Source organism: Heteronotia binoei, chromosome 18 (genome assembly GCF_032191835.1).
Source record: "Heteronotia binoei isolate CCM8104 ecotype False Entrance Well chromosome 18, APGP_CSIRO_Hbin_v1, whole genome shotgun sequence".
Taxonomy (NCBI): Eukaryota; Metazoa; Chordata; class Lepidosauria; order Squamata; family Gekkonidae; genus Heteronotia; species Heteronotia binoei.
In genome coordinates, this window is record NC_083240.1 from 27,427,298 (window position 1) to 27,454,642 (window position 27,345).

Sequence of the window (27,345 nt, forward strand, 5' to 3'; positions counted from 1 at the left end):
AGTAGAAAAATACCAGCAGGGACTCATTTGCATATTAGGCCACACCCCCTGATGGCGCCATTTTTTCACACAGGGCTTTTTGTAGGAAAAGCCCAGCAGGAACTCATTTGCATGTTAGGCCACATCCCCTGACACCAAGCCAGCTGGAACTGCGTTTCCGCTAAAAAAAAAAGCCCTGTGCCAGATTTAGAAGCAAAAATGCAGAGCTCAGAACTAAAGGTTACTTGGCTAGAACTGGGGGGGAGCGCCACGCAGTTTGCATCCGGTGCAGTGTTATTTCCCCGAATGTATGCTGTCAGGGTGCACCCTAAGGCCACTGAGTGTGGAGTCCACCTACCTGTCCCATAGAAAGTGCTCTTTCTGAACGTCAAAGACTCAGGGCAAGGAAACTTCACACAGCCTGTAGGTATTACTTGTGAAGGCGCTTCGTTTCCCTCCTTTTATTTTTCAACACTTTTTTCATGACAAGAATACATTTTGAAAAGGGTGGGAAAGACACTGGCTGAGGGCCAGCCAGCTCCCTCCAGCTTTCCTAAGACAAAACATCACTCTCAGCACCGTTTCAAAACATGGGACACGACGGCAGAGAGAGGAGGGGGAGCATCCAAATGCATTCCCCCACCCTCCCAAGCCATTTTTCAGTAACAGCTTCACAACACGCATGTTCTAAGCCTTTCTGGCCAGTCACAGAAGAGATACAGAAAATATGGAAAGAAAACTGCCCATTGGTTCGCACTAGCAGATGGTCGAGCTAGAGACTTGGGTGGATGTTGAGGAATGTTTTGTGGGCAGTGGTAGGGTACAGATGGACAGGAAGCCGGGCTTGACATAAAAGGAGACTCAGGCAGCCAGCGATCCCTTTGCACTGTGCCCCCCTGTCCCGGGTAAACCACCAGACGGGGCGGAACATGAATCCTTAAGGGAAAAGGTGTCTCAGAAGCCTGAGAAGAGCTGCAAGACTTCAGCACAAAAGCCAAGAGGGTAGAGAGGTTGTACAGTACGGAGGAGATACAGTTCCCAACACGCTCCTTCGCCCCTGAAACAAGGTTCTAAAGATGGTCAAGGCTGAACCTGGCCCCAGCTGGTAGACGGGTGCTTCAGGCATTGGTGGTCCCCGGGTGGGCAGTGTCAGGGGAAGGAGGGAAGCCGACTGAGAATGACATTCAAGCGTCACGGACTAAGGTCACTGCTGGTCTCTGGCCTGCTACCATTCTCCTGGATTCCCCACCATCCAAGGATGAGCCTCGGGCCAGATAGGACAGTGTTGTTCCTGTTCAGCTTCATTTGCTCCGGTTCATGGGAGGGGAGAGTTGGGGGGGTGGAATGTGGGGAAAGATGCTCAGCCCCAAACAAAACCAACAGTTCGGGAGCGCCGGCTCCCCAGATCAGGGCCAAGAATGACGGAAGGTAGGCAGAAGATGGAAATGTCCGGGGTCGAGGAGGACGGGTGTCTGGGATTCCCCCAAGGCTCACTTCTTCTTGGAATCCTTGGTCTTCTCTTGGAACTTCTGATGGACGACTCGCAAGGTGGTGAAGAAGTTGCCGGCAAAGAGGACGAAGAAAGGAAGGCCGCACATCAGCACCTGTCGGAGGAACGCACTCTGTGAGACTTCCTTCAGGGAGACTCAAAAGAGGGAGACAGGTGATCTACTGTGCAGGACTTTGGAGTCGGTGGACACAGACCTCAGCCCGACATTTCTGGGCTCCTTCCCAAACCCTGCCATCCAGCAATCCATTTTCTAGAACGCCTAAATCCAACAGTATCCAGCTTAGGACAAGTCAGTTTATGTGTGCTTCCCCTGCCGGTATGTTTCACCTCCGCTTGCCAAACGGTTCACAACAACCTGCAGGGGAAACTGACTGATGCGCACCCACCCATCAGCCTCTCGGGGTATTTGGCAAGTGTAAAACGGAGCCAAGCAGAACAACCTAAGCTATGTTGGTTCCTCAGTGTGGGGGAAAACTGGATGGGAATAAAGAAAGGGAGTACCCCTTCCTCCTCCCCATCGTGCGTAGAGTATAGATTGGAATCCAGTAGCATCGTAGAGAAGGGGGCTTTGACTCTCAAAAGCCGATACCCTGAACATCTTGTTGGTCTCTAAGACACGACTGGACTCGAATCTGGCTCTTCCACTGCAGATCAGCGTGGCTACCCCCTGAAACTACAGTAGAGCAAGATGCACAGGATAAGCTCGTATACCCAATCCCATCAGCTTTCCACCTCAAAAAGAGATGCCTGGTGTTACTTTATGCATCCAGAAGGAGGTGCATATAACGCCCTTGCCTCGCGTCACAGATTTTCCATTTCCCAAGCTTAAAAACTCCACCTTTACAATGATAGTTCCAGGACAGGAGCCCAGGGGCAAGCATCTGATCTCTCTTCCCGCCTCCTCTCGCTTACCTGCCACTCTTTGCACTTAGGATGTCTGGCCAGTCGGAAGAGGGTGACGGCATTGTACAGCTGCCAGAACTGCAGAGGGGAAAGGGAGAGGACATAACCTCAGTGCATGGCAGTAAAAATCACACTGGGGCATTCAGGATCTTCTGCCTCATTTCTCCTGTCTGCTCCCACCCGGGGAGGAAGGCACGGCACTGTGAACTTACCTGGCCAAAGAAGAGGAACGGAAGCAGGAAGGTGAGGCCCCTCCACATCCAAGACTGGAAGCCCTCTGCGGTGTGAAAGAGAGGGGGACAGATGATTTAGGTCCAGCCAGCAGGCAATCCCACATCCCTCTCCCACCCCAGTGCTGGGCCTGGAATACTACTGTCTCCAGACACCTCTCCTCCCCTCGCTCAAAAATGGGCACCTCTCCTGCAGGGGAAGGCTCTGATCCCAATAGCTGAATAGTTCCTGCTTGCATTCCACAAGCCCAGGAGGCACATGCAGTGTCCTGGCTGTGCAGCTCTTAAACAAGACCAGGGCAGCAATAAAGTACATGAGGATTAAGAACAAAGAACATAAGAGAAGCCATATTGGATCAGGCCAGTGGCCCATCCAGTCCAACACTCTGTGTCACACAGTGGCCAAAAAACCCAAGTGCCATCAATAAGTCCACCAGCGGGGCTAGAAACCCTTCCACTGTACTCCCCCCAAGCACCAAGAATACAGAGCATCACTTGCCCCAGACAGAGAGTTCTAACAATACGCTGTGGCTAACAGCCACTGATGGACTTCTGCTCCATATGCTTATTCATTCCCTTCTTGAAGCTGTCTCCTGCAACCCCAGTAGATGGGTGACAGCAACAGTGGTGAGCAGAGAAATACCTTGCATTGACACCCCCTGACAACTGAGGTTTAGAGATACGCTGCCCCTGCACATGGAGGCTCCATTCAGCCATTGTGGCTAACAGCTGTGGATGAAATCATGGAGAAGGCGGCTGTCTGAATTTATGGCCACCAGTGCATCCTATGGCAATTAAATCCGTGAGTCAGCTCTAAGAATATTAAATGAGCACACACACACACAGCTTACCCACAGTGAGGTCCATGTTGTGCCGTTCCCCCAGGGCTCGGAGCCGGTAGAGGCAGCCGCTCTGGTAGTAATACTGCAGGAACTGCACAAAACCTGTCAAAAGCGTTGAAAAGAAGCTGTGGATCGGCAGCGCTGAAATCACCTTCTGTTACTTCCTCCACAAACAGCCGAGCCTTCCTGGTTACAACAGGACATCCCAAGAGCTGCTTTCCCAGATGTACAAAGACTTGCTGTAGCAGAGGTGTGCAGGATCCTGCAGCTCCCTTCTAACTCTCTACCCTTACTGAGATTTAGTTACTTTTTGTTTTTTTTAAGCAAGTTTCTTGGTCTCACTGTGTTGTGGGGGAAGCTTGAACGACCCCACCAATGGCTGAAGCCTTGTCACCTGCTGTTAACTGTTTTTCCCGTAATTCCTGACCCCTCTTCTTCTACCAGTTCCCAAGCTCAGTACACCACTTCCCACCCCCCTCTTCCAAATCACAGAAGTGTTCGCTGTACAATTTATAACATCTCCAAAGCTTGGGGCAAAATGAAAGACCTATGCCAGCTCAACAAGCTGATTGTTTTTGGAACCTGAGTTACACAGCTGATTGTTTTTGGAAGCTTTATTACATACAAACACATTGTACTGTCCATTCAATTACTTTTCTGTATTTTTAAAAACAGCAAGTTCCTAGTCCTCATAGTATTGGTGGTGGGGAAGCCGAACATCGGTAGAAAACACCAGCTAGTGTCTAGATGACATGTGTATTTTGACCACATGTGGTCACATCAATGCATCCTCCAGGAAGTTTTGCAGTTCACAGACACCCTGCTTTGCCTCGCCCCCCAATACAAAGCAACCTCACTTACTCTGATACATGGAAAAGGAAAGGAACTGGTTCCTGAACATCTGGTACATGAGACCATCTGGCCTGCAAGGAGATACAGATAGGAAGAGAAATCCACATGTAATCTACTTCTGCTTGAAAGAGTGGGAGCAATCTGCTTCCACCCCCCCCCACTCTGCTATTTTTTAATGGCTCTCAATTTTTAAAAAAGTAGATGGAGGGTGGAGGCTCCCAACAAAATCAAGCGGCTTCCGGCTTGGATGAAGAGTTCCTGGGGACTGAGTGTGGCCCCCTTGGGCTGTGATTGGTTGGTCTCTGGCAAATCAACATGTGGTATTGCCCCCAGCCAGCGATTTCTGCATTTGTGTTAAAATCACATCTCTCACCCACCTGCTGGACGGACACTGCTCTCCTGCTACCATAGGAAACAATACTGCTATTAAAGTAAAATCAAACTCCTAATACAACAGGATGGTTCAGAGGCGATATAAAAGTCTGAGCAAGCACCAGAAAGCCAGTCTCTAAAATGCAGTAATGAAGGAAACTTTGGCTCAGTAACGCAAACTCCTCCTATAAATCCCCCCCCCCCCATAACAATTTGCTAGACCGGCTGGCCACCGTAACTCAGCATGGCGAAGACAAACTCACCATGTCAACATGACACCGGAGAGGAAGGTGGAAATGTAATGATGGAAGACCCACCAGCCCTTGATCCTGGACGAGCAAAACAGACAGGAGAGAAGGATTATTTTGCTAGCGAGACTGAGCAGTTCCTTTTTCAAGAAATAAAACAGAAGTCCAGTGGCATCTTAACCTATCTGTCTGGAGATGCGGGCTGTGGCTCATGAAAGCTCACACTGAACTGAACGCTTGTTAGTCTTTAAGGTCCCACCGGGCTTCTTAGAAGACGGGCACAGCTTTGCATGCCGAAGGTACCAGGTCCGCTCTCCGGCATCTCCCCTTAAAGGATTTCAGGTTGCAGATGTGGAAGATGAATCCTCTCTTCCCTGCAGAGCCAGTCAAGATCGTGACTAAGCAAGACGGACCACAGGCCTGGCTGAGAAGAAGGCAGCTTTGCACGCTCTTAGGAATCCCGCAATGACAGGTATTCGTTTTCATGCTCCTGGATGGGGAGGAGGTCTGGGAAGGGTCACTTACTTGGAGCCGTTGTTGATCAGGATGCTCTCCCGAATGGTGAGGGTGCAGTAGTACCACACCAGGAGGAAATTGAAGACCGCGTCTGTCACCCTGTGGTGGCAGAAAGGCTGGCATGTGATGCAGAACCGGCCAACAGGAGACCAGGATTCATCAAACTTTATCTACCTTAAGATGATTGGAAAGCTGGCCTTGAAAGTCCCACAGAAGCAGACTTGATAGATTTCCCCATACCCACACTGCATTTTAAAAGCAAATATTACACTCTCCAAGGCAGCCAAAGGAAGGCACACTTTCAGACTAGTGTTGAGGGGTTGCATCTCCCCCCCCCCAAAGTTCTCCTTCATTAATAAAATCCTAAAAGTACAAAATCAGTACTGGAATATATATATATATATATATATATATCAGGGAGTGGCACTCTAGCCTAGTTTTTTGGATTCCAGTACTGATTTTGTACTTTTAGGATGTTATTAATGAAAGAGAACTTTTGGGGGGGCGGGGCAGGGCGGGGAATACAACCCTTCAACACTAGTCTGAAATGGTGCTGTCCATCTTCTGCTTAATGGATAATGGAACCTGCAGTCAAACAGAATAATGCTAAAAGATCCCATGAAGTATCTGGCAAGGATATGGAGAGATGGAAAAAAAATGCAGTTGCCTTAAACGATGTCCATAAACCAATCCTCAGGCTACAAGAAGACACTCTGTGAGCAATACCCGCTCTAAGCTGGGGAGTCTTGTGAGCAAAAATTCTACTTTGTGAGCTACTGCATAAATTTGGTTGCTCTGGGGCCATTTTTCCTGAGCGAAGAGAAAAATGTGTGAGTCAGAGGCTAAAAAACTGTGAGCTAGCTCAGACTAACTCAGCTTAGAGGGAACATTGCCTGTGTGGTAGGTGAGGCTGACAGAGTTCTCAGAGAACTGCTCTTGAGAGAACACCTCTAAGAGAACTGTGACTGACTCAAGGTCGACCAGCAGCTGCATGTGGAAGAGTGGAGAATCAAACCCAGTTCTCCCAGATTAACCATTACACCAAACGGGCTCTCAGTACAAGTAAACAACTTTTTTAAAAAAAAAGATGGAACTCATCAGTTAATAGCCTGGAAGAGAAAGATTTTGGTCTGACCAACAGACAGTAAGTTAGGAACCAGGCAAGCCATATGGTGATGGTATGTCAAAGGGAAGGTGCCACCACTGAAAAAGCCCCACACCTCTTAACTCTGCAGGCAGGGATATGGAGAGCAGGGCTTGTGAACGAGATCTTACCTGGTGGGCCAGACAGGACATTTGTGCTAATGGAACCAATCCTCAACACAAAAGGGAAAACTCAAGACTTATCTAATAACGTAGAACTAATTCCTTGCCAGATTCTTCATGGGGTCTTGCAGCATCATTCTGTTTGACCACAGGTTCCGTTACCCACACATTCTCTGTAAGAAGTCCGCTCCATATTGCCCTGCTTACTAGTCCCAGCTCCCCAGCCCGTACCAGGTTCTGTTGCACAAACATGGTGTTCTATTGCACCACATCCATGACCCTTTTTCTTGTAACGCTCACAGGCATAGAAACAAACTCTTCTAAGGCCCCAGGGAGGTGGCCATGCCTTCTGTCAGGAGGAGGGGCTGCGCGCTGCCCCGGACAGGGGACTGCAAGCTCACCTGGAGTTCAGGAGGAACCGGCAAGTGAAGGAGATAATGATGAGGATGATGGTGAGGTAGAGCTTGAACTTCTCATACTCATCCTTGTAGGCAAACCTGTTAAATCGGTAAACAGACAGACTTTGAGTGCCCCAGAAAGACTCATAGTAGAATCCAAGTTCTCAGAATGGAGTGGCGGGGGGCTGCACCAAGACCAGACTAGGGGGATGGACAACGGGGTGAGATGGGGGCAGGGAGCAGAATCTGTCTGTTCCTCTGTCTCCCGCAGGACTTGCATCTCGGATGCACGGAGAGGTCAAGATGGCTAGTTCAGGTTCCTTTAAGGAGCCTCACATTTAAGGCCTTTTCCGGAAACACCTGCAGCAGCCAACGTCTTTTAAGGCTGGAGCTGTGTCTCCACTGCTAACCCCCTGGGAGAGCCCAAAGGTAATACCAGTCATATGAAAGGACTCCAGGAGAATCTAAACTTCTGACAGGCTTTTAATTGATCCAGTGGGTGTCCTTTGAAGTCACCACTCCCTCCAGCACCCTGCCATCAAGGTGCTCAAGTTGCGTTGAAAGCTTCCAGTCTACATCCTGTTGTGTAGTTTGCTGCCAATTGTATGGACTACTGTTCTCGGATCTGACTCCACATATTTGTAGTTATGATGTTGTTTAATTTTGATGCGGTTCGTTTTAATGTTGTTTTAGTGCCCTAAGCCACCCTGAGCCCACTTGCGGGATAGGGGTATAAATTGAAAAAATTAAATTAAAACTTCCGTATATCTTTTGGGAAAAGCCCACAGCCCTTGTGACCACAAAGGTACACTTGAAATCATTCAGTAGCTTGAAGCTCAGGAGTTGGAAAGGCAACAGAGGAAGAATTCTAGGAATCTGGGGGAGGGAAGGAGCCTTCTCACCGCAGGTAAAACCACGGCAAGTTACATGTGCCAGCATGAACCACGTACAAAGCTTCTTTGGGCACCTCCTTACATACTGTTCCCGCCAACTCCCTTCTCAGCAAGGCACATGTGATTCGATCTGGTCTGTGTGCCTTCTGCCATCCCCACCCACCTCCAGCTGGAAGGGTATGGGGAGGGGAAAGGAAAGGAAACAGCAAGGGGAAGTGACATGGCATTCAGCATCTCAAGAGTGTCAACTTCGCACTGACCTGGGTAGCCCAGGCAAGCCCGATCTTGTCAGATCTTGGAAGCTAAGCAGGGCTGACTGTGGTGAGCACTTGGATGGGAGACTGTCCTTGACCCAGTCGAAAGGCAGGAGCAGGCTTTATTCAGCCACCTCCCTGAATATCCTCCAGGCCCCCAGTAGGGGTCAGTCACCAGAGGTCAACATGACTTCCAAGTGCAGACACACACACAAACACATACAAAAAATACCCCCCCCCCCCAAAAAAAAACCCATTGCCAACTTCCAAAGGAAGTCTATGAAGTTGCAGAAACTGCAAGAGAAAAGCATTTACTTAGCCTGCTTGCTGAGCAGCGTGACATTCACATTTCCCAGCACGAGGTTCAGGTACAACCTGGATGGGCGCAGAAAAGAGAAGAGGTTAAGGACGCTTCTGCATGGATGCTGCAATGCAGAGGACTCTCTGACCTCTTGTGCAGAGGGACAAATTGGCCTCGTCCACGGCCAGGGGAGGGACGGTGGCTCAGTGGCAGAGCATCTGCTTGGGAAAAAGAAGGTCCCAGGTTCAATCCCTGGCATCTCCACTAAAAAAGGGTCCAGGCAAACAGGCATGAAAAACCTCAGCTTGAAACCCTGGAGAGCCTCTGCCAGTCTGAGTAGACAATACTGACTTTGATGGACCGAGGGTCTGATTCAGTATAAGGCAGCTTCATACGTTCATATGTCCTACAGAGAGTCAGACGGGCTGAATTATTAGGGAAGAGCCACAGCCGACTGGCACCTTAAAGACTAACAAAAATTTGTGGCAGGGGGATGAGCTTTTGGGAGTCACTTCAGAATCTGAAGAAGTGTGCACGGACTCACAGAAGCTCATCACCTGCTGCAAATTTCTGTTAGTCTTAAAAGTGCTCCTGGACTCTGGCTCTTCTCTGTTGCTACAGACAGACTGACACGCCTACCCGTCTTGATCTATCTCCACGGAAGGCTGAATTATGCGGCTCTTAAGTGGGTCACACACAGGCCACAAAGGCAGGCTTTAAAGAAGGGGGACGATGCCTGGTTGAAGCCTTTAAACCCAGAGAGGTTTCCAAGGGGATGATGAGGCTCCAGCACCCTGCATTGCCCACTGAAGAAGCAAAATTCAGGAGGGTAGCCGTGTTAGTGTGAAGCAACAGAACAAAGCTTGAGTCCGGTTGGCACCTTTAAAACCAACACAGTTTAAGCCTGGATATAATGGACATGCATACTTCTTCAGTTATGACTCAGATCTGAAGACGAGTGCATGCACATGCAAGCTTATAGCCAGAATTAAAGTCGACAGAAGCAGAGTTATGCAAGTGAAAAGCATTTAGGCAAACTTGTTGAATCTGGGCCATCTGTATGAGCTGGCAAACCCAGTTTCCCACGGACATGAGGTTCGTGCAGCCACATCTTCAGGGAGTAGCCCTGAAGGGGGCTCCAGTCCTGTTCCCCTCCCCACTGCAGGGATGCTGCAGCCAATTTAACTCTTACCCGTTTTTCTTGGGCAAATAAGCCTCCATTTCAAAGAAGACATTCTGCCACTCTTTGATCATATCCTGGATCTCCTGGACAGTCTCTTCCTGATCGGCGAGAAGGCTAGACTTGCACCTGGTGGGGAGAAAGAACAATTCACAAAACACTGCTGGCACCTCGTAACGGGTAACCAAAGAAGCAAGAGATGGAACAGGCAGCACACGGAGACCTGGGAGGGATGCACCGTCCTGGGTCACATCACTCTTGGATTTAGTTCGGGGGGGGGGGGGGGACAAGGGTGCCATTTAAAGATACTCTGGTCCATCTAATACAGTGTTGACTATTGGCCAGCAGTTCTCCAAGACAGGGGTGTCAAACATGCAGTTCAGGGGCCAAATAAGGCCCTGGAGGGCTCCTATCAGGCCCCTGAATAACTGGCTGTCATTTGCTTCCTTCTCCCTGTATATTGCTTCCTTCTGCATAACAGCTTGCTTTGCAAGGCTTGCACAGGAGCTACAGAACCAAACCTCTATTTTCTCCATTGGCTGAGGCTCCTCCCTTCGGGAGGAATAGCTTGCTTTGACAGGCTCTCTCAATTGCACAACCGAGCTACTGAGCCAAGCCACTCTTCCTTGGCTCTTCCCTCTCCCTCCCAAGTCCCTGGGGAAGGAAGGAAAGAGCCAGAGCTTCCTTTGCCCAGTTCCTTGGATCCCATGGGAGAAATAGAAATAAAGCACCTTTAAGACCAACGAGTGCTAGCATTTTAAGCATGTTTTCAGTTTTTTAAAAAATGTATTTGTGTTTGTCAGTGTTCTTTATAGAATTTATATCTCTGCTACCTAATCTTAAATCGGTACACACATGGTCCGGCCCGACATGGCTTGGCCCAACCAGACATGGCCCGACCCAACAAGGCCTCATTTTTGTCAGATCCGGCCTTCATAACAAATGAGTTCGACACCCCTGCTCCAGGGTCTCAGGCAAAGAAGGGTCTCCATCCCAACACCTGCAACCCAAGATCCATGGACCGAAAAGGGAACCTTGTGCAAGCAAAACGTGCCTTCTACTGCTGAGACATGAAGAACATGCCAAGTCGCAGCTGATTTGCAGTGACCCAAATCAGGCAAGAGAGAAGCAGAGGCAGTTTGCCATTGCCTTCCTATGCACAGCAACCCGGTTCATTTTATTTACTTCTTGCCATTTCTATTCTGCTCTCCCTGCAAGCAGGCTCGGGGTGGACGACGCAGGTTCTTAGGCCATTCAGCTCACTGCAATGAGCCAAGTGGCCTAAGGGCCTGACATCCACCCTGAGCCTGCTTGCAGGGAGAGCAGAATAGAAATGGCAAGAAATCATGTTTTAAATCATGCTGTAATTTTAATTGTTTTTTTAAATTATTCTATCAAAACAATTAAAACAGCATGATTTAAAACAGGCTGTGCTGTCTGTTGACGTGCACAGTCCCCAAAGCTGGTGCCGCTGGGACTTTGAGGTCTTCTTGATCTGGGCCGCATGGTGCTGGTGAGCTGCAGGAGGGGAGAGTCAGTTTGATGTAGTGATTAAGTGTGCAGACTCTTATCTGGGAGAACGGGGTTTGATTCCCCACTCCTCCACTTGCAGTTGCTGGAATGGCCTTGGGTCAGCCATAGCTCTCGCGGGAGTTGTCCTTGAAAGGGCAGCTGCTGTGAGAGCTCTCTCAGCCCCACCCACTTCACAAGGTGTCTGTTGTGGGGGGAGGAAGATAAAGGAGATTGTGAGCCGCTCTGAGATTTGGAGTGGAGGGTGGGATATAAATCCAATATCATCTTCTTCTTTTACTGGATGCCCACCACCTCACTCAAAGGCTGGACTTTCTTGGTGGTCTCCTATCCAACTGCTCACTGTGGCTGACCCTGCTCAGCTTCCCCAAGCTCTAACAACCTCCAGTTAAGCTGGGCTATCCCAGCTCACGTATGATACCACCTTATAAAGGGCCTGACCAACATGGCAACACCTGCTCTGTCTGGCAAGAAGCCCTGCAGGATCTCATGGTGGAGACCCTTTAACTGGAGTCTGCATCTTGGGGAACCTCTTGCATACAAAGCAGGCACTCTTTCACTGTGTTACTGAGCCAGTTTGGTATAGTGGTTAAGTGTGCAGCTCTTGTCTAGGAGAACCGCGTTTGATTCCCCACTCCTCCACTTGCAGCTGCTGGAATGGCCTTCGGTCAGCCATAGCTCTAGCAGGAGTTGTCCTTGAAAGGGCAGCTGCTGCGAGAGTCCTCTCAGCCCCACCCACCCCACAGGGTGTTTGTTGTGGGGGAAGAAGACAAAGGAGATTGTAAGCCGCTCCGAGTCTCTGATTCTGAGAGAATGACAGGGTATAAATCTGCAGTTTCCTCCTCCTTCTGAGCTGCCCAGGAATAAAACAGTAGAAAAACTATCCCCCCCACCACACCTCTGCAGAAAATAGCCCAGTGGCTTGCTACAGATCTCTGTGGCAGCTGCTCTAGACGTACTCTTTCAGGGCAAGTGACAGCTCTTTCAGCTGTTTCTTCTGCCGGGTGATGGAGCTGGAGATCCCATCCTGGAGCTTCGTCAGCTCTTCCAACTTCTGCTTGTACAACCTGTGGGTTTCCTGGTCAGAAAACAAAAAGGAGAACGAAGGGAAGAAAAGCATGAGTTAGGGATTCATCTTCGTTTCAAGTCATGACAAGAATGAACGGAGGAGACGCAGCCAGGGGTCAATCATGACAGCTCCCCTTATTCTGCTGGAATGATCAAGCGTCAGGGGGCTCTGGGATTTGAATTGGGAATTGCACCCCCTGAAATGGAAGCCTAATGAATTACTGTGCACTGCGGTGTCTGGGGATTCAGCGCCCTCTTCAGGAACAGAAAGGAACAGCGGTGTGCGACACCAGCTGCTGTGATTAGCTGGGAGAATGAAGTCTCCAGATTGGCCAGGCTTCCTGAACAGAGCAACTCCATCTACTCCAGTTCCCAGTAGGGACAGTATGTGTGGGCATACCAGCCAGCTGATCACCTTCAGTTTGGCTGTGGCCCACTATCCTGTGAAACTAAGAAGAAGATATTGGATTTATATCCCGCCCTCCACTCCAAAAAGTCTCAGAGCGGCTCACAGTCTCCTTTACCTTCCTCCCCCACAACAGACACCCTGTGAGGTGGGTGGGGCTGGAGAGGGCTCTCACAAGGACAACCTCTGCCAGGGCTATGGCTGACCTAAGGCCATGCCAGCAGGTGCAAGTGGAGGGGGGGGGAATCAAACCCGATTCTCCCAGATAAGAGTCAGCTCACTTAACCACTACACCAAACTGGCTCTCCTGATGTGTCAGGGATGACACCCTGTTTCTATTTAATTAGAGCCAGTTTCTAATTCATTAGAGCTAATGGAGCCAGTCCCTGACCTGGATGGCCCAGGCTAGCCCAGGGGTGGCCAAACTTGCTTAACGCAAGAGTCACATAGAACAAATGTCAGATGTTTGAGACCCACAAGACATGAACGTCCTTCCTTCCTTTTCTGTCAAACGTCTGACAATTACGTCTTGCGGCTCTCAAAACATCTGATGTTCATGTCTTGCGGCTCTCAAACATCCGGCGTTTATTCTATGTGGCTCTTACGTTAAGCAAGTTTGGCCACCCCTGTACTAGAACCTGTGGTCATCCACTAAGGCTGAGGGGTGAGAGATTCAGGACATGCAAAAAGAATTACTTCCTCTTATAGCACGTAATTAAATCATTGCACTTGGAGCCACAGGATGTGGCGATGGCCGCCAACTCAGAAGGCTTTAAAAAGGGGGCGTGGATAAACTTATGGCTAGTAGGGTACCCAGGGCTTTTTTTGTAGCAGGAACTCTTTTGCCTATTAGGACACCCGGCCCTGACGTAACCAGTCCCCTGAGAGCTTACAGGGCTCTTAGTACAGGGCCTACTGTAAGCTCTCAGAGGATTGGCTACATGGGGGGGGGGGGAGTTCCTGCTACAAAAAAAGCCCTGAGAGTATCCACTCTCTCCAGTGCCAGAGGCAGTGTCCCACTTCATACTGGTAGCTGGGAAGCATGGGTGGGAGGATACTGCTGCAGACATCCTGCCTGAAGAAAGCCCAGGAGGCAGCTGGTTGACCACTGTGTGAACAGAATGCTGGACTTGGTGGGCCTTTGACTTGACTCAGCACTGCTGAGTCTCCTTCAGCTTTTGAGGGCTCTGAGCTGGATGCCTGGTTCTTCCTCTTTTTCAGCATCAGCCAGGTTCCAGCTCTGAAGCCTTAAGAGCAGATGGATCTTGGAGGAGACCTCCTCAGGCTGAAAAATTTGCTCATTCCCTTTAGCAGGTAGCCTTTGGCAAGCCACTCTTGCTTCACCTCCGTGCCCTTTCCCTGTTGCTTTTGCAATAAGGGGTAATTATAGAACTGGCTTACCTTATGGGACTGTTGTTTCTGGGGGGAAAACACAGATCAAGTGTGCTTTAATATGTCAAAAAATATACTGCAGCCCAGGGTTTCCATCAAAGTTTGCAATAAATGAGTGTACTTTACCTATCTTCAGGACTTTTTTTTTGTAGCAAGAACTTCTTTGCATATTAAGCCACACACCCCTGACACAGCCAATCCTCCTGGAGCTTACAGTAGGCCCTGTAATAATAGCCCTGTAAACTCTTGGAGGATTGGCTATGTCAGGGGTGTGTGTCCTAATAGGCAAAGGAGTTCCTGCTACCAAAAAATCCCTGCTTGTCCTCAGAGGTTACTTGGGTACCTTTTACTGGTTAATAGGGCTCAGAGAGAAAAGTAGGGTGGGTACAATGACACCCTTGTCAGCTGAAGAGCTTGAAAGACCAAACAGCCAACTGTTGCTTTCCCTTGAGGACAGGAAAGGCAGCAAATTCACTGTCAGGGAGGGGGAATAAAGGAAGATTGCATAAAGACCCCTGCTCACAAAGAGAGGAAGGTTTTTGTTGCTTCCTCTTCACCGGCCTGCACACCCACCCGCTTCATTTGCGCCTGTAACTAAAGCTCCACAAATAGGGCAAGAGTGCTTTTGCTGCAAAGACCCCAAGAGTTATACCCAGCAGCCTATAATTCTGTTCAAGCTAGAAAAGCCAAGATTGGTTCCTCCCATTCCCTTGTTATGCAGCTTTTCCCAGAAGCACACTGAGTGCATCACCGGTGCCAACATCTGATAAGCCAAGGAAAAGAAAGACGTGAACCAAAATGGCAGGGTGGAGCCTGTGGCTCACTGGCAGAGCGTCTGCTTGGCAGGCAAAAGGTCTCGGGTTCTCCAGTTAAAAGGGTCAAGTAGTAGGTAATGTGAAAGAGCCTGAAGAGCTGGTGCCAAGCTGAACAGACCACTCTGACCTGAACAGACCACTCTGACCAAGGCAGGTTCACTTGGTCATAAGGACTAGCACCCTGGGCACTGTGTAAAAGAAGACTGGGAAAATATCAAAGAACATATGAAGCTGCCTTATATCTCAAGTCAGACTGTCAGTCCCTCTAGCTCAGCACCGCCTGCTCTGACCAGCAGGGACCTCTGATGTCTCAGACGGAGACCAGCCCTTCCTAGTATCTGTTGCCTGTGATTCTGGCATTGGAGATGCCAAGGACTGAAACAGGCCATGATCCCTTCCTAATGATAACCATGGCAGGCTGGGCATCCTTATTCAAATAGAGAGACCAAAGGAGATGGAGGGCGGGCTATGCCCAAGGCCTCCCTTGCTTCCAGGCCTTGGCCTTCCCTTCTGCAGTGGCTCCGGGAAGTGAACTGTGTTGTCAAGGCTTTTCTACAATAGGAAGAAGTTCCTTGTTTGAAGGATGGCAAAGCACCCCCCCCCTTCATAGACTCCACCTTCTGCAGCCTCTGGAGCTCAGCAGCTTCACTTCCAGATATTCAGCCGCCCTGAGCCTGCTTCGGTGGGGAGGGCAGGATATAAATAAATAAATACATATTATCATTATCATTATTTAAATTTATGAATAGCCTCATCCCACCAATGCCAGGCTCTACATGATGTACAACAGAAAATATATATAAAATCAATTAATCTAAAAACAATTTCAACTCAGTGGACAGTCTTTATAGCATGCTACAATTCTGCCTTCTATGTGTTGGGAGCAGTCCCTCCCTTAGGAGCCTGTTTGGTGTAGTAGTTAAGTGCGCGGACTCTTATCTGAGAGAACCGGGTTTGATTCCCCACTCCTCCACTTGCACCTGCTGAAATGGCCTTGAATCAGCCATAGCTCTGGCAGAGGTTGTCCTTGAAAGGGCAGCTGCTGTGAGAGCCCACTCCAGCCCCACCCACCCCACAGGGTGTCTGTTGTCGGGGAGGGAAGGTAAAGGAGATTGTGAGCTGCTCTGAGACTCTGAAATCTGGAGTGGAGGGCGGGATATAAATCCAATATCATCTTCTTCTTAAGTGAAGGGGGAGGGGAGGGGAGTACCTCCCAGCGACAGGCAGGTCATGGGTCAGTTGCGATTTTTTTCACTGTTTATTGTATGTACTATCTTGGGTTTACTGGTTCATTTCCCAATGTTTGTAATCCTTATTCTGCACTGTTTATGATCTGGCACTCCTTTTACTGTTACTTGTAGCATTCCTTTCCCATTAGCCTTCAATCTCAGAGAGCAAGGCAGATTGGAAGTTAAACAAGCGAGCAAATAAAGGACTGCAAATAAAGGACAAGCCAAGCCTACCCGTTCCGTGTTCGGCACAAACGTTCTGCCCTGACTTCCAGTGTCCTCGGTGTCCGTGCCTCACCCTACTTTTCTGTCATCTCCCTGCCTTTGAACTTTGCCTCTTCAACCCTACTCACTTCCAGCTTGCTCAAACGGCTCCATTCTCCCTGCCAGCTCCAACGACCCCACCACGAACACTCACTTATATATCTATCTATATAAGTACTCAGGGGTCATTTCATAGAAAAAGAAGTGCTGGAGCTCATGAGCACAGCTCATTTGCATATGCCACACACTCCTGACACCACCGGAAGGTGTACTAAATTATATCAGCTCAGCATCTACCTTAAAATGCTTCTTGGATCATACTTGTCATAATAAAATTTGACTCCCATCAAACTTTTTAAATTACTTTCTCCTGTGTGGCCACAGTGGCATGAGGAAGATTTCCATCTGTCTGCTTGATATGTTTGGGTTATTTCCCCATTTTTTGTGTGTGTGGGGGGGAATATTAGAAAGTTTGTCAAATCTTAGAGTTCAGTAAAAATTCTCACGGCGGGTTTGAACAATGGAGCCCAGAAGCAAGTATTATTTTGGAGGGGGTAAGAAAGAAAGAGCACAATAAAATCCAGAGGTTCCGGAGCTTCTCTCCTGCCCAAAATGAGGCCTTTAAGTACTTCTTTCTTCAAATCCCTCCCAAACTCTGTTTCCCACAAAGCCCTGGGCTTAGTTCAAAGTGGTGTAGTGGTTCAATAGGTGAACTCTGGTTCTGGGGAATTGGGTTTGATTCCCCATTCCTCCTTCATGCAAAGGCTGCAGGGTGACCTTGTCCTTGGGTAACCTCTCAAAACTCTCAGCCCCACATGCCTCACAAGGTGGCCGCTATGGGGAGAGGAAGGGAATGCCTCTTTGAGACTCTTTAAGGTAGAGAAAAAATGGGATATGAAAAAAAACAATTCTTCTCCTTCTCCCCTCCCTCAGGATACGTCCTTGTATTAATCCCTATTTAAAACACACACACATAGACATTGCCTTTATGCCAAAAATCCACCCAGGTATCTTACAGAATTGTAACATTTGGTATTCTCTTTATTTTAAATATATATACCCTCCCTTTTAATCAAACTGACGCTTTTAACCTTTTAAAAAAGTGTTTATATAATCAGTTATATTTGGTTTTTTTTGTAATCGATTGTTCAAAGACAAATCTATAAACAGAGCAGGTAACAAAAGCAGTATTAAACAAACAAAAATTCAGAAAGAGCAGCTCTATGAGTTACATCCAACTCACATCTATCAGAAACCCACATTGAAAGCACAGTTACTACCTTGATCCACCCCACCCCCCTCCTCATGTAGTCTTCTCAGCCCACCAAAAATAAAAGACTGGGAGCTCTCAGCCACAGAGACTGGCCTTTCCTTAATGAGAAGACTGAACTGTACATTCTCAGTTGGTTCCCTTCCACTCAGACCATGGGGCAACACTAATCGGCTCCAATGCAGCATATGGCATTTGTACACACTGACACTCCCCCCCCCCCGCCATTCACACCCACAATGCCATCACAAAGATCATAAATAAGTGTGTGTTGCGGGGGCGGGAAGTAGGCAGGGGAAAGATTGTGTCTGCTGCTGAAAATGGCCGCGCTGCACCAGTGTCCAGCCGTCTGACAGCAACCCCCACTGAAAAGGTTGGGATGCTGCCGATCCTGCTTTAGGAAAATACCCCATGCGTGAATAGCATAATCTAATAAATCCAGCTCTCAACAAAGAAACAGCTGCACTGCCCCCCCCCCCCCCCGCTGCATGGCTGTATATGCAGCCCTTTCACCTCCAATATACAAAGGCAATGACGTTGCTCAAGCCGTTAGTCTGTCGTGTTGGGCAACAGAAATAAGCTTCCTGCCGGTCCTCAGAGGGCACGATGGGGACATCCAACAGGACGTGGGTGCAGTAAAATCTCTTGCCGCCCGAGTGTCAGTGTTATCTTAAAAGGTGGCAGGGTGACCCGGGCCTGCAGGTAGAGATAGCGAGTGTCATACTGGAGGGACTGCTCTGTTTTCCAAATTAGGGTTATCCCACTTGTGCTTCCACACAAAGGAGACTTTTGATTTTTAAAGTGCCAGTTCCTTTCCGTTCACTGAATGAAACACTGGACAACAGAAAAATGTACACGGATTATGAATGTAAACACTAGGGCTGCCAGGTCCCTTTTAGCCAGCAGTGGGGGACGGAGGGAGGATTGCCAGATCCAGGCTGGGAAACTCCTGGAGATCTGAGGATGGAAGCTGGGGAGGGCAGGGACCTCATGAGGGCCCAAGGTTACAGAATCCACCTTCCAAAGCATGAATTGTCTCCAAGGGATCTCCATAGCTGTAATTCTGGGAGGTCCCCAGGTCCTACCTGGAGGCTGGCATCCATGATAACAACATAAGAAGTGCCCTGCTGGATCAGACCGGTGGTCAGTGTTCCCTCTAAGCTGAGTTAGTGTGAGGATAGCTCACAGTTTTTTAGCCTCAGGCGCACATTTTGTCTTCGCTCAGGAAGGGTGGCCACAGAGAAAACTAATTTATGCAGCAGCCGAATCACTCACTCACAACTTTAATGCCAGTAGAATTTCCGCTCACAAGACTCCATAGCTTAGAGGGAGCCATTGCCAGTGATCTGTCTAATCCAGCACACTGTCTCACACAGTGGCCAGCCAGTTCCTTTGGAGGGCAAACAGCTAGGCATAGAGGCCAAGGATTTCCCCTGTTGTTGCCTTCTGGCTCTGGGATTCAGAGGTTTAGTTCCTCGGAATGTGGAGGTTCCCCTCAATCAACACGGCTAGTAGCCATTGCTAGACATCCTCCATGAATCGATCTAACCCCCTTTTCAAGCTGTTTATTCCTGCGGCCGTCACTACGTCCTTTGACAGAAAACTTCCCATTTTAACCACTCTCTGTGTAAAGGAGTATTTCCTTTTTTTCTGTCCTGAAAACAGATAGGAACAATAACCCTTGGCATGGTATAGTGTTTAGCATGTTAGACTAGGATTTGGAATCTCCAGGTTCGCTTCTCTGCTGCGACCCGGAAGCTCGCCGAGTGATCGCATCATTCACTCAATCTATCCAACCTCACAGAGAATAAAACGGAAGACGGAACAAGAGTGTTGTCAGCTGCTTCAGGTCCCCAAGGGGGAGAAAAGCAAGATATGAAAATTGAGGTAAATAATAAGGAACATATGAAGAAGTAGCCATATACAATAGGGACACTGTTTTCTATTCTTTCAGGCAGTGGAGTCGTTTGGCTACCTAAGATCTTTTAATTTGGAGATGAAGCTGGGACTTGCATGAGCTATGATTAGGGAAAGCAGGATCTGGGCCTCCAGAATGAGCTACATTCTAGGGGAGGGACGGTGGCTCAGTGATAGAGCATCTGCTTGGGAAGCAGAAGGTCCCAGGCTCAATCCCTGGTGTAATGTACTCAGTGACGAGACGTGCAGAAGGCAACATACTTTATTAGAAGGTACATCACAGAACAGGGCAACGCGGGCCGGGACCCGCTTTATATACATTCTCTCCGGAACAGCCCTCCAGCTGGCCAGTCCAATCCTGGCCAGTCAAACTTCCTGCCACTGGTCATGATTGGCGGAGTCTTTCCCGCGCTGTGCAGAGTGACCAAGGGACTTCCCCTGGACGCCTCTCCTGCGTGGCCACGCGGTGTTGCTTCATACAGCACAATACACTACACCTGGCATCTCCAAAAAAGGGTCCAGGCAAATAGGCGTGAAAAATCTCAACTTGAGACCCTGGAGAGCCGCTGCCAGTCTGAGAAGACAATACTGACTTTGATGGACCAAAGGTCTGATTCAGTATAAGGCAGCTTCATATGTTCATATGTTCACTCTTTTCTAAAAAGTACCTCAGAAATCAATGGGAAGGTGGGGGCAAAGTCTGAACTCCTTCATCCCACCCTCCTCACATACATCACTAGAGCCACTCACTGGCTCCACGAGGTCTAGATATGTGAAATGCTGTACTTAGCTGGACACCTGAGATCTTAGCAATGAAACTTGGTCCCTATACACAAGATGCAGTTTTATTCCATTCCAAGTTAGAGCTCAACAATCATATTTCTAAAGGGAGGGAGAAGAAAATGCAAAGAATGGGTCCCTGCCCCAAGGAATTTCCATTCTGGGAAAAGTATAAGCAAAGCAAGGATTATCATAAGCACACATTCGTGTGTATTTCAACTTGATTTTGAAAAGGGAGGAAGATGAAACCAGAGGCTTTGCAGAACGGGTGGGGCTTGAAGGAAATGATGCATGGTTCCTCCAAGCCCTCTTGGGGGGAAACGAATGGAACTGAGGCTGCAGCTTCAGTTCTAGGCATAAGGGGCAGAGAGGAAAACTTGGGAGGGGGGGCACAATTACAGCGATGTCAGCTTTTCCTGCTCTCGGCCATGCACCTGTTTGCGATACAAAGACCCAGCGATCTGCATACGGAGCTTGCAATTCAGATGACCCTGGCAGCTGCAGAGAAACAAAAGTCACTAAAGTTCTTTGCTCAGCTGGGAGGCCTAGATGTTCCCCTGCTAACCAGCATGCTTGTTGGGGAGAAATACTTTCCCCTTCTCTGACTCCATTTCCTTCTTGATAAGCCCTGCCTTGAAAGCCCAATGGCTGTGCCTCTCTTTCTCTCCACCATCCCCGCTGATCCACATCTCCAGGAGCACTGCTGCTCAACTTGATTCCCCACCTCTTTAATTCAACAGATCCCACCCCCCACCCCGCCATCCCAGAGTTACCATCCTTCCCAAACGACCCTCACAACATCTTAGCACCCTACATCCTCAAAGCCTTCTGTCCCCACCTTTAGCTTGGCTCCAAACTTCTCAGGCAAACTTCCCTTGAATGACCTCTCAACACCATCTGCTTCAGAGGCAGCAAGATGTGGAGTGGCCTGGACTCAGCTGTGAATCTCATCTCCACCATAAGCTCTCAAGGGGGCCACCCAGTGCATGCATGACCTGCATTCCATCTGGGGGGGGGGGGGTTACTTTGACCTACTTGCCAGAATTGGCATAAGAATCACTGAGATAGTGCATGCACTCTGAACTCCAAAATAGCTATTGTTCAAGACAGTGTTTACAGCATATTTATTAATAACTACTCAATCTCCTCTCCTCTTGCAGCATATCAGTGCTTTCCACTTGCAGAGTGATCCCCTCCGTCTCCCCCAATTACTAGCTTTAGTTTACCAGTTTAAACCAGAACGACCCTCCCGCCCTGTGAAGCAAAGAAGAGTCAGATGTAGTTCAGAGGAGAAAGCACTTTGCACCGGCTCAGAGGTTCTCCCCTCTTCATGCCCCCAAAGAGCAAGAAAGGGAAAGCATGTCGTGTGTTTATTTACTTATATTTAAAATGTTCCTACCCTGCCTCTCCATACTAAGAGCCAGGAGGTGACTTCCAGAAAACATAAGAACATATGAGAAGCCGTGCTTGATTAGGCCAGTGGCCCAACCTGTCCAACAGTCTAGGTCACACAGTGACCAAAACCCAGGTGCCATCAGAAGGTCCATCAGCAAGGTCACAACTCCAGAAGCCCTCCCACTGTTGCCCTCCAAACACCAAGAATACAGAGCATCACTGCCTCCAATCTTGCGTTCCATCTATACCTTGTGGCTAACTGACACTTATGGACCTTTGCTCCAGATGTTTATCCAGTCCCTTCTTGAAGCTGTCTATGCTTGTAGCCTCCACCACTTCCTTAACCAGTGAATTCCACATGTTAAATAAGCTTTGGGTGAAGCAGCAGGGCTTTGTTTGTAGCAGGAACGCAGTTCCAGCTGGCTGGGCATCAGGGTGTGTGGCCTGATATGCAAATGAGTTCCTGCTGGGCTTTTTCAACAAAAAAAGCCCTGAAAGTACCTCCTTTAATCTGTTCTAAGACTATTGCTCATTAACAGCAACGCAGGAAAAAAAGCAAAAAAAGACCAGAAAATGGGAGAAAGATCTCAAAAATCCTTTTAAAAGGTCACAATGTAACAAATGGGAAAGAATGTAAGTGGCAGCGGCATAAAATTCAAAACAGCTGATAAAATTCCAAGAGGAATATTTAAACCAGTGGTTCTCAGCCTTTAATCCAGGATCACCCACCAAGGATGCAACATCAAACATACCTCAAAGCAGAAGAAGAAAAAACCACCAGAACATAAAACAGCGCTCCAAACATAAAACAGCACTCCATCTTTTTTTTTTATACCTATATTTATGACATATGCTTAGGCATGCACTCAGTGAGACTCTTGTACTTGATGGCCAGCAGCAAGCCCCTTAATGTTGGAACCAATTACTGTTTTGCTGTGTGTTAATTTAAGGGCCTGGGTTGAGAAATCCAGGCTTGTATTTGACGGACGGGGTGCACAGGATAAAACAACTGTCTTCCACCAGAAGACAGAAGCTATTGTGAGCGGGAAGGACAACCTAAACTCTTAAATCCCCCCCCCCCCAAAAAAAAAAAAAGATTCTGAACACCCTTGCTCAGATTTGTAGATTGCTTCCTGGGGGATATATACTGATCTAAACTCAGGCATATAAAATCTTGGCCTGGAGTCTGGGTGCCATTACTGAGAAGGCCTAAATTAAACATATCACTGATATGAATTCAGGCATATGAAATCTTGGCCTGGAGCCTGGATGCCACTGCTGATAAGGCCACATCTCTCGTGTTCACACATCTAACCTCTAGTAGAGGCACACAGGCAAGGGCCTCGAACGATGATCCCAGTTGGCAGGTGGGCTCATACAGCAGAAGGGGGCTTCAGGTACTCTGGTGCCAGGTCAAGAAAGCTTTACAGGTATTTAACTATTGTATAATTTTAATGTCGTTCTTAATTATTGTATACTGTATAATGTTTTATTGAATGTTGTTAGCCGCCCTGAGCTTGCCTAGGTGGGGAGGGCGGGATACAAATAAAATTTAATAATAATAATAATAAAAATAATAATGACCAGCACTGTGAATCATGCCAAGAAAACTGACAGCCAGTGGAGAAACGCTGTCATCACAACTTGCGTCAGATGGCAACCTAGCCATTGCGCTGTGGGCCTGTTGAAGCATTCTGGACAGTCTTCAAATGCAGCCCCGCATGTTGCAGTAGTCCAACTCAGATGCAATCAGAACAAGGATAATTGTGGCCAACATGCTTCTCAAGAAAGGGCCTCAGCTGGCAAAGGACTGCATGATTCTAGTCTAGAGGAGATCTGGCACCTTCATCTGTAGTCTGGTATCTAAAAGCACCCCCAAGCAGTGCACCCAAGGCTTAAAACGGAACTGAAGGCCTTTCAGAACAGACCGCAATCCCAAATCTGGAGTTTTTATTTACCAACAGTAGCTGGAGCGAATCTCCGTTTATCAGCCTTTATCCAGTCCAATTATACCACCCCCAGACAAAGTATTCCCTGCGGCTCAACTGAACAGGAGAGAGAGGGTTGGGTGTCATCCCCATCTCGATGACACACCAGTCCACCCTCCAGGTGATCTCTCCCAGCAGTTTCATGTAGGTGTTCAGCAGCATGGAAAGCAAAACACAGCCCCACATTTTTAATACTATGGGGCTGAACTCCGATCTTCTGAAACCAGACAGGCACGGAAACACTGGAGCACAAGACCTTCTATTCCTACCTCTCCTAACCACTCTACTAAGACACTAGGGTTTGTTGTTGTTGTTCAGTCGAACAGTCAAGTCCAACTCTTTGCGACCCCATGGACAGTCACACCAGGCCCTCCTGTCTTCCACCATCCTCTGCTGAAGTCTGCTCAAATTTGTGATAGTTACATTAGTAATGCTGTCCAGCCATCTCATCTTTTGCTGTCCCCTTCTTCTTTTGCCTTCTGTCTTTCCCAGCATCAGGGTCTTCTCCAGTGAGTGCTCCCTTCTCATTTGGTGGCCAAAGTATTTGAGCTTCAGCTTCAGCATCTGACCTTCCAGGGGACAGTCAGGGCTGATTTCCCTTAGGACTGACTGATTTGATCTTCTTGCAGTCTAAGGGACTCTCACGAGTCTTCTCCAGCACCATAGCTCGAAAGCATCTATTCTTCTGTGCTCGGCCTTCCTTATGGTCCAGCTCTCACAGCCATACATTACACTACTGGAAATACCATCACTTTGACTATACAGACTTTTGTTGGCAGGGTGATGTCTCTACTTTTTATTATACTGCACTAGGGTAGAACCTATCAAAAGATCGGAGTCCTTTTCTCCCACCTTAAAGACTGGTGAAAGAAAAAGCACTCTGTGTATGCTCAGAGGCACTCGCCCATCACCCAAATTAAGGAAAGGAGGCCGGGAAGGCTCAGAGGCAGGTCACCTTCCCACCAGGAGCATCCAGGGCTGAGACCTCTACAGCACCACCCCGCCAGCTCCCCTTTGTTCTCCAAGAACCCCCCACCAGTGCAGGCCCTCCCCCTCTTCAAGCCCCACCCCATGACGTCACTTCCCCTCCCCCTCCCCGCAGGGTACCTGCACGCGCTGGAAGCCGTCCTGCAACTCCTCCCAGTCGCACAGGCACTCGCTGAACGAAGGCCGGCGGCTCATGGTTGACAGCGGCAACCCCGTCGACGTCGTTTTGACACGATGACGGTCCTACCAGCGGCGGAGCTGTCCGTCAGTCACTCCCTCCCTCAGAGGGGGAGGGAAGAGGCGGTGCTTCCGGCAGAAGCCTCGGCCAATCGGCGGAGGAGATGGCGGGCGAGCCCAAAGGCGTGGCCGCCGATGGACGGGGGCACCTGACAGTTCGCGGGAGGGCAGGGGTGGGTCATATCCAAGGGCAACCGACACTAGGGGCGGTGCTTAATTGGTGGGGGGTGGGGCTTTCAGAATTCTGGAGCCTGAGAGGCTTGAGTCGCAGGATTGGGCGGCATGTGTTTGTATGCACATAAATACAGGGCTTTTTTTGTAGACAAAGCCCAGCAGGAACTTATTTGCATATTAGGCCACACCCCTGATGTCATCATTGTTTCACGCAGGGCTTTTGTAGAAAAATTCCAGCAGGAATGCATTTACATATTAGGCCACACCCCCTGCTACCAAGCCAGCTGGAACTGCGTTCCTGTTCAAAAAAAGCCCTTCCTAAATATATGCATGTGTTATGGCTCACACTCATATAGTCTGAGTGTGAGCCTCATATTAAAAACAGCTCAGTTGATTAATGATATTAGATTAACTGATGCATTAATTCATTTTAATTCATTATGTCTTCATAATTTAGTCAGTGTGCATGTGTGTGTATGCATATATAAGCTCACCTTTATCCTGGTTTTAATGCTAGTCTAAATGTTTTAATTCAGTAATTTGTGTGTGTGTTTTAAACAAGTTTATATAGTCATTTCTTATTTGGGAATTATTTCTATCCTGCCCTTTCCATAAGCAGGCTAAAGGTGGGTTACAACATATATGAGATAATAGTTAATAATAATAGAATGCGAGATAACAGTTCTGTGTGGAAGCCACTAAGCTGTTTGCAGGATAGAAATCTGTTTAATCAGTCCCTAAGAAATGATCTGAATACAAGGTTCTGAAGGATGAAAAGGACCCCCCATCTTTTGATGAGATGTACCCATGTTACCCTCTCCTCTTCACCCTTTGGACAGCTGGAAATAGTTATAGGGGGGGGGGGCATCCCAAACGTTAAAAGTTCAATATCTTTAAGTGGGAAGACAAGGAATCATTTGCAATAGATTCTAATCTAGATTACTTATCTTCTTTAAGACTTATTAATATATTCAGGAGGGCACGTCTCATTTTGTTCCTACTCAGTATCTGTTAATCAGAGATATGGTGCCTCTCACAATGGAGGTTCCGTGGCTAGCAGCCACTGAGACTGTCTCTCCTTTTATAAAATCAGATAATGAGGAGCCACAGTGCAGATCAATAGAAACTAATCCAGAGCAATGGCAAACATTATGAATATGCTGAGAATGATTGTTAAAATACCTGTAAAGATATACGATAACAAAATGGTTGGAAAATGACAAATGTTGCAAATGACAGACAGGAATCCAGATGCAGTCCTGTTTCAACGTATTCATTATACAGACACCAAGTAGACAAGTATGTTGTTCCGTTTATGAATGTATACACTTGAGGTAGCGAAACTGTGGCTCGGGAGCCATATGTGGCTCTGTCACACACATTGTCTTGAAGCCCCCATCACCCCGTGGGCTGGTTTGGGAAGGCATTTCTTTCTTTAAATCACTTCTCCAAGACAAGTTAGCTGGTGGCTTGGATAATGCATTTTAAGTTTAAGTTGCTTTATTTCCACCTCTCCCCCCCCCACACACACACCTGTTTCCTTCCTTCCTTCTCAGACATCTGACACTCATGTCTTGCAGCTCTCAAACATTTGATGTTCATGTCTTGCGGCTCTCCAACATCTGCCATTTATTCTATGGGGCGGCCACCCCTAATATATTCAGACAGGAATCAACAACAAACCATATTCAGACTTCTAAGAAAGGAATCCATAGTCTTCTGCTTGGAGGTTTCTAACAGTAGATGACCCTCCTTTTATATAGCCATCCCAGCTAAAGGCATAGGCCCTGAAGTCCATCAGAGACATTTATTTGCAGAAATGCTGTTCTCCTTGCACTGTGTGGCCCATCTATTTCTTATTCAGATATCTCAGTATCTTGGTTTTTAGTATATAGAACACTTCAACTGATAAGGTACTTCAGTACTCTGAGAGTGTATTAGTAAGAGACAAACATATTTAGCCTTAGCTCTTTCGCTGAATTGTTTTAACTTGAATTTAAATTTTGCATTGCTTTATCTGAGTGTACATTGCTCAGAGCCTGGCCGAGGCTGGGATGAGGTGATTAAACAAATCTAATAAATAATAAAATAATATGGAAAAATGTTATGCATCGTTATCATAGCTGCAGCCTAGATGCCTTATCAACCT

The 27,345-nt window shown here is 48.1% G+C and overlaps 1 protein-coding gene across 1 annotated transcript; it reads right to left on the reverse strand.

Moving 5' to 3' along the window:
- Window positions 1-403: 403 nt before the first annotated feature.
- On the reverse strand, window positions 404-25,115 carry TMEM120A (transmembrane protein 120A). Its single transcript, XM_060259123.1, has 12 exons — window positions 24,906-25,115; window positions 12,234-12,352; window positions 9,757-9,873; window positions 8,579-8,638; window positions 7,120-7,215; window positions 5,462-5,551; window positions 4,952-5,017; window positions 4,326-4,387; window positions 3,474-3,566; window positions 2,605-2,669; window positions 2,402-2,470; window positions 404-1,583 (listed from the first exon to the last, which is right to left on the reverse strand). The coding sequence occupies exons 1-12, from the start codon at window positions 24,978-24,980 to the stop codon at window positions 1,470-1,472; spliced, it is 1,026 nt and encodes a 341-aa protein (XP_060115106.1). The 5' UTR covers window positions 24,981-25,115; the 3' UTR covers window positions 404-1,469.
- Between the last annotated feature and the right edge of the window lie 2,230 nt (window positions 25,116-27,345).

Coding starts and splice junctions, on each gene's coding strand:
- TMEM120A (XM_060259123.1), bottom strand. CDS start 24,980: ATGAGCCGCCGGCCTTCGTTCAGCGAGTGCCTGTGCGACTGGGAGGAG. Junction 5,552..7,119: donor CGGTTCCTCCTGAACTCCAG/GTGAGCTTGCAG, acceptor CTGCCACCACAG/GGTGACAGACGCGGTCTTCA. Junction 5,018..5,461: donor CTGATCAACAACGGCTCCAA/GTAAGTGACCCT, acceptor TTGCTCGTCCAG/GATCAAGGGCTGGTGGGTCT.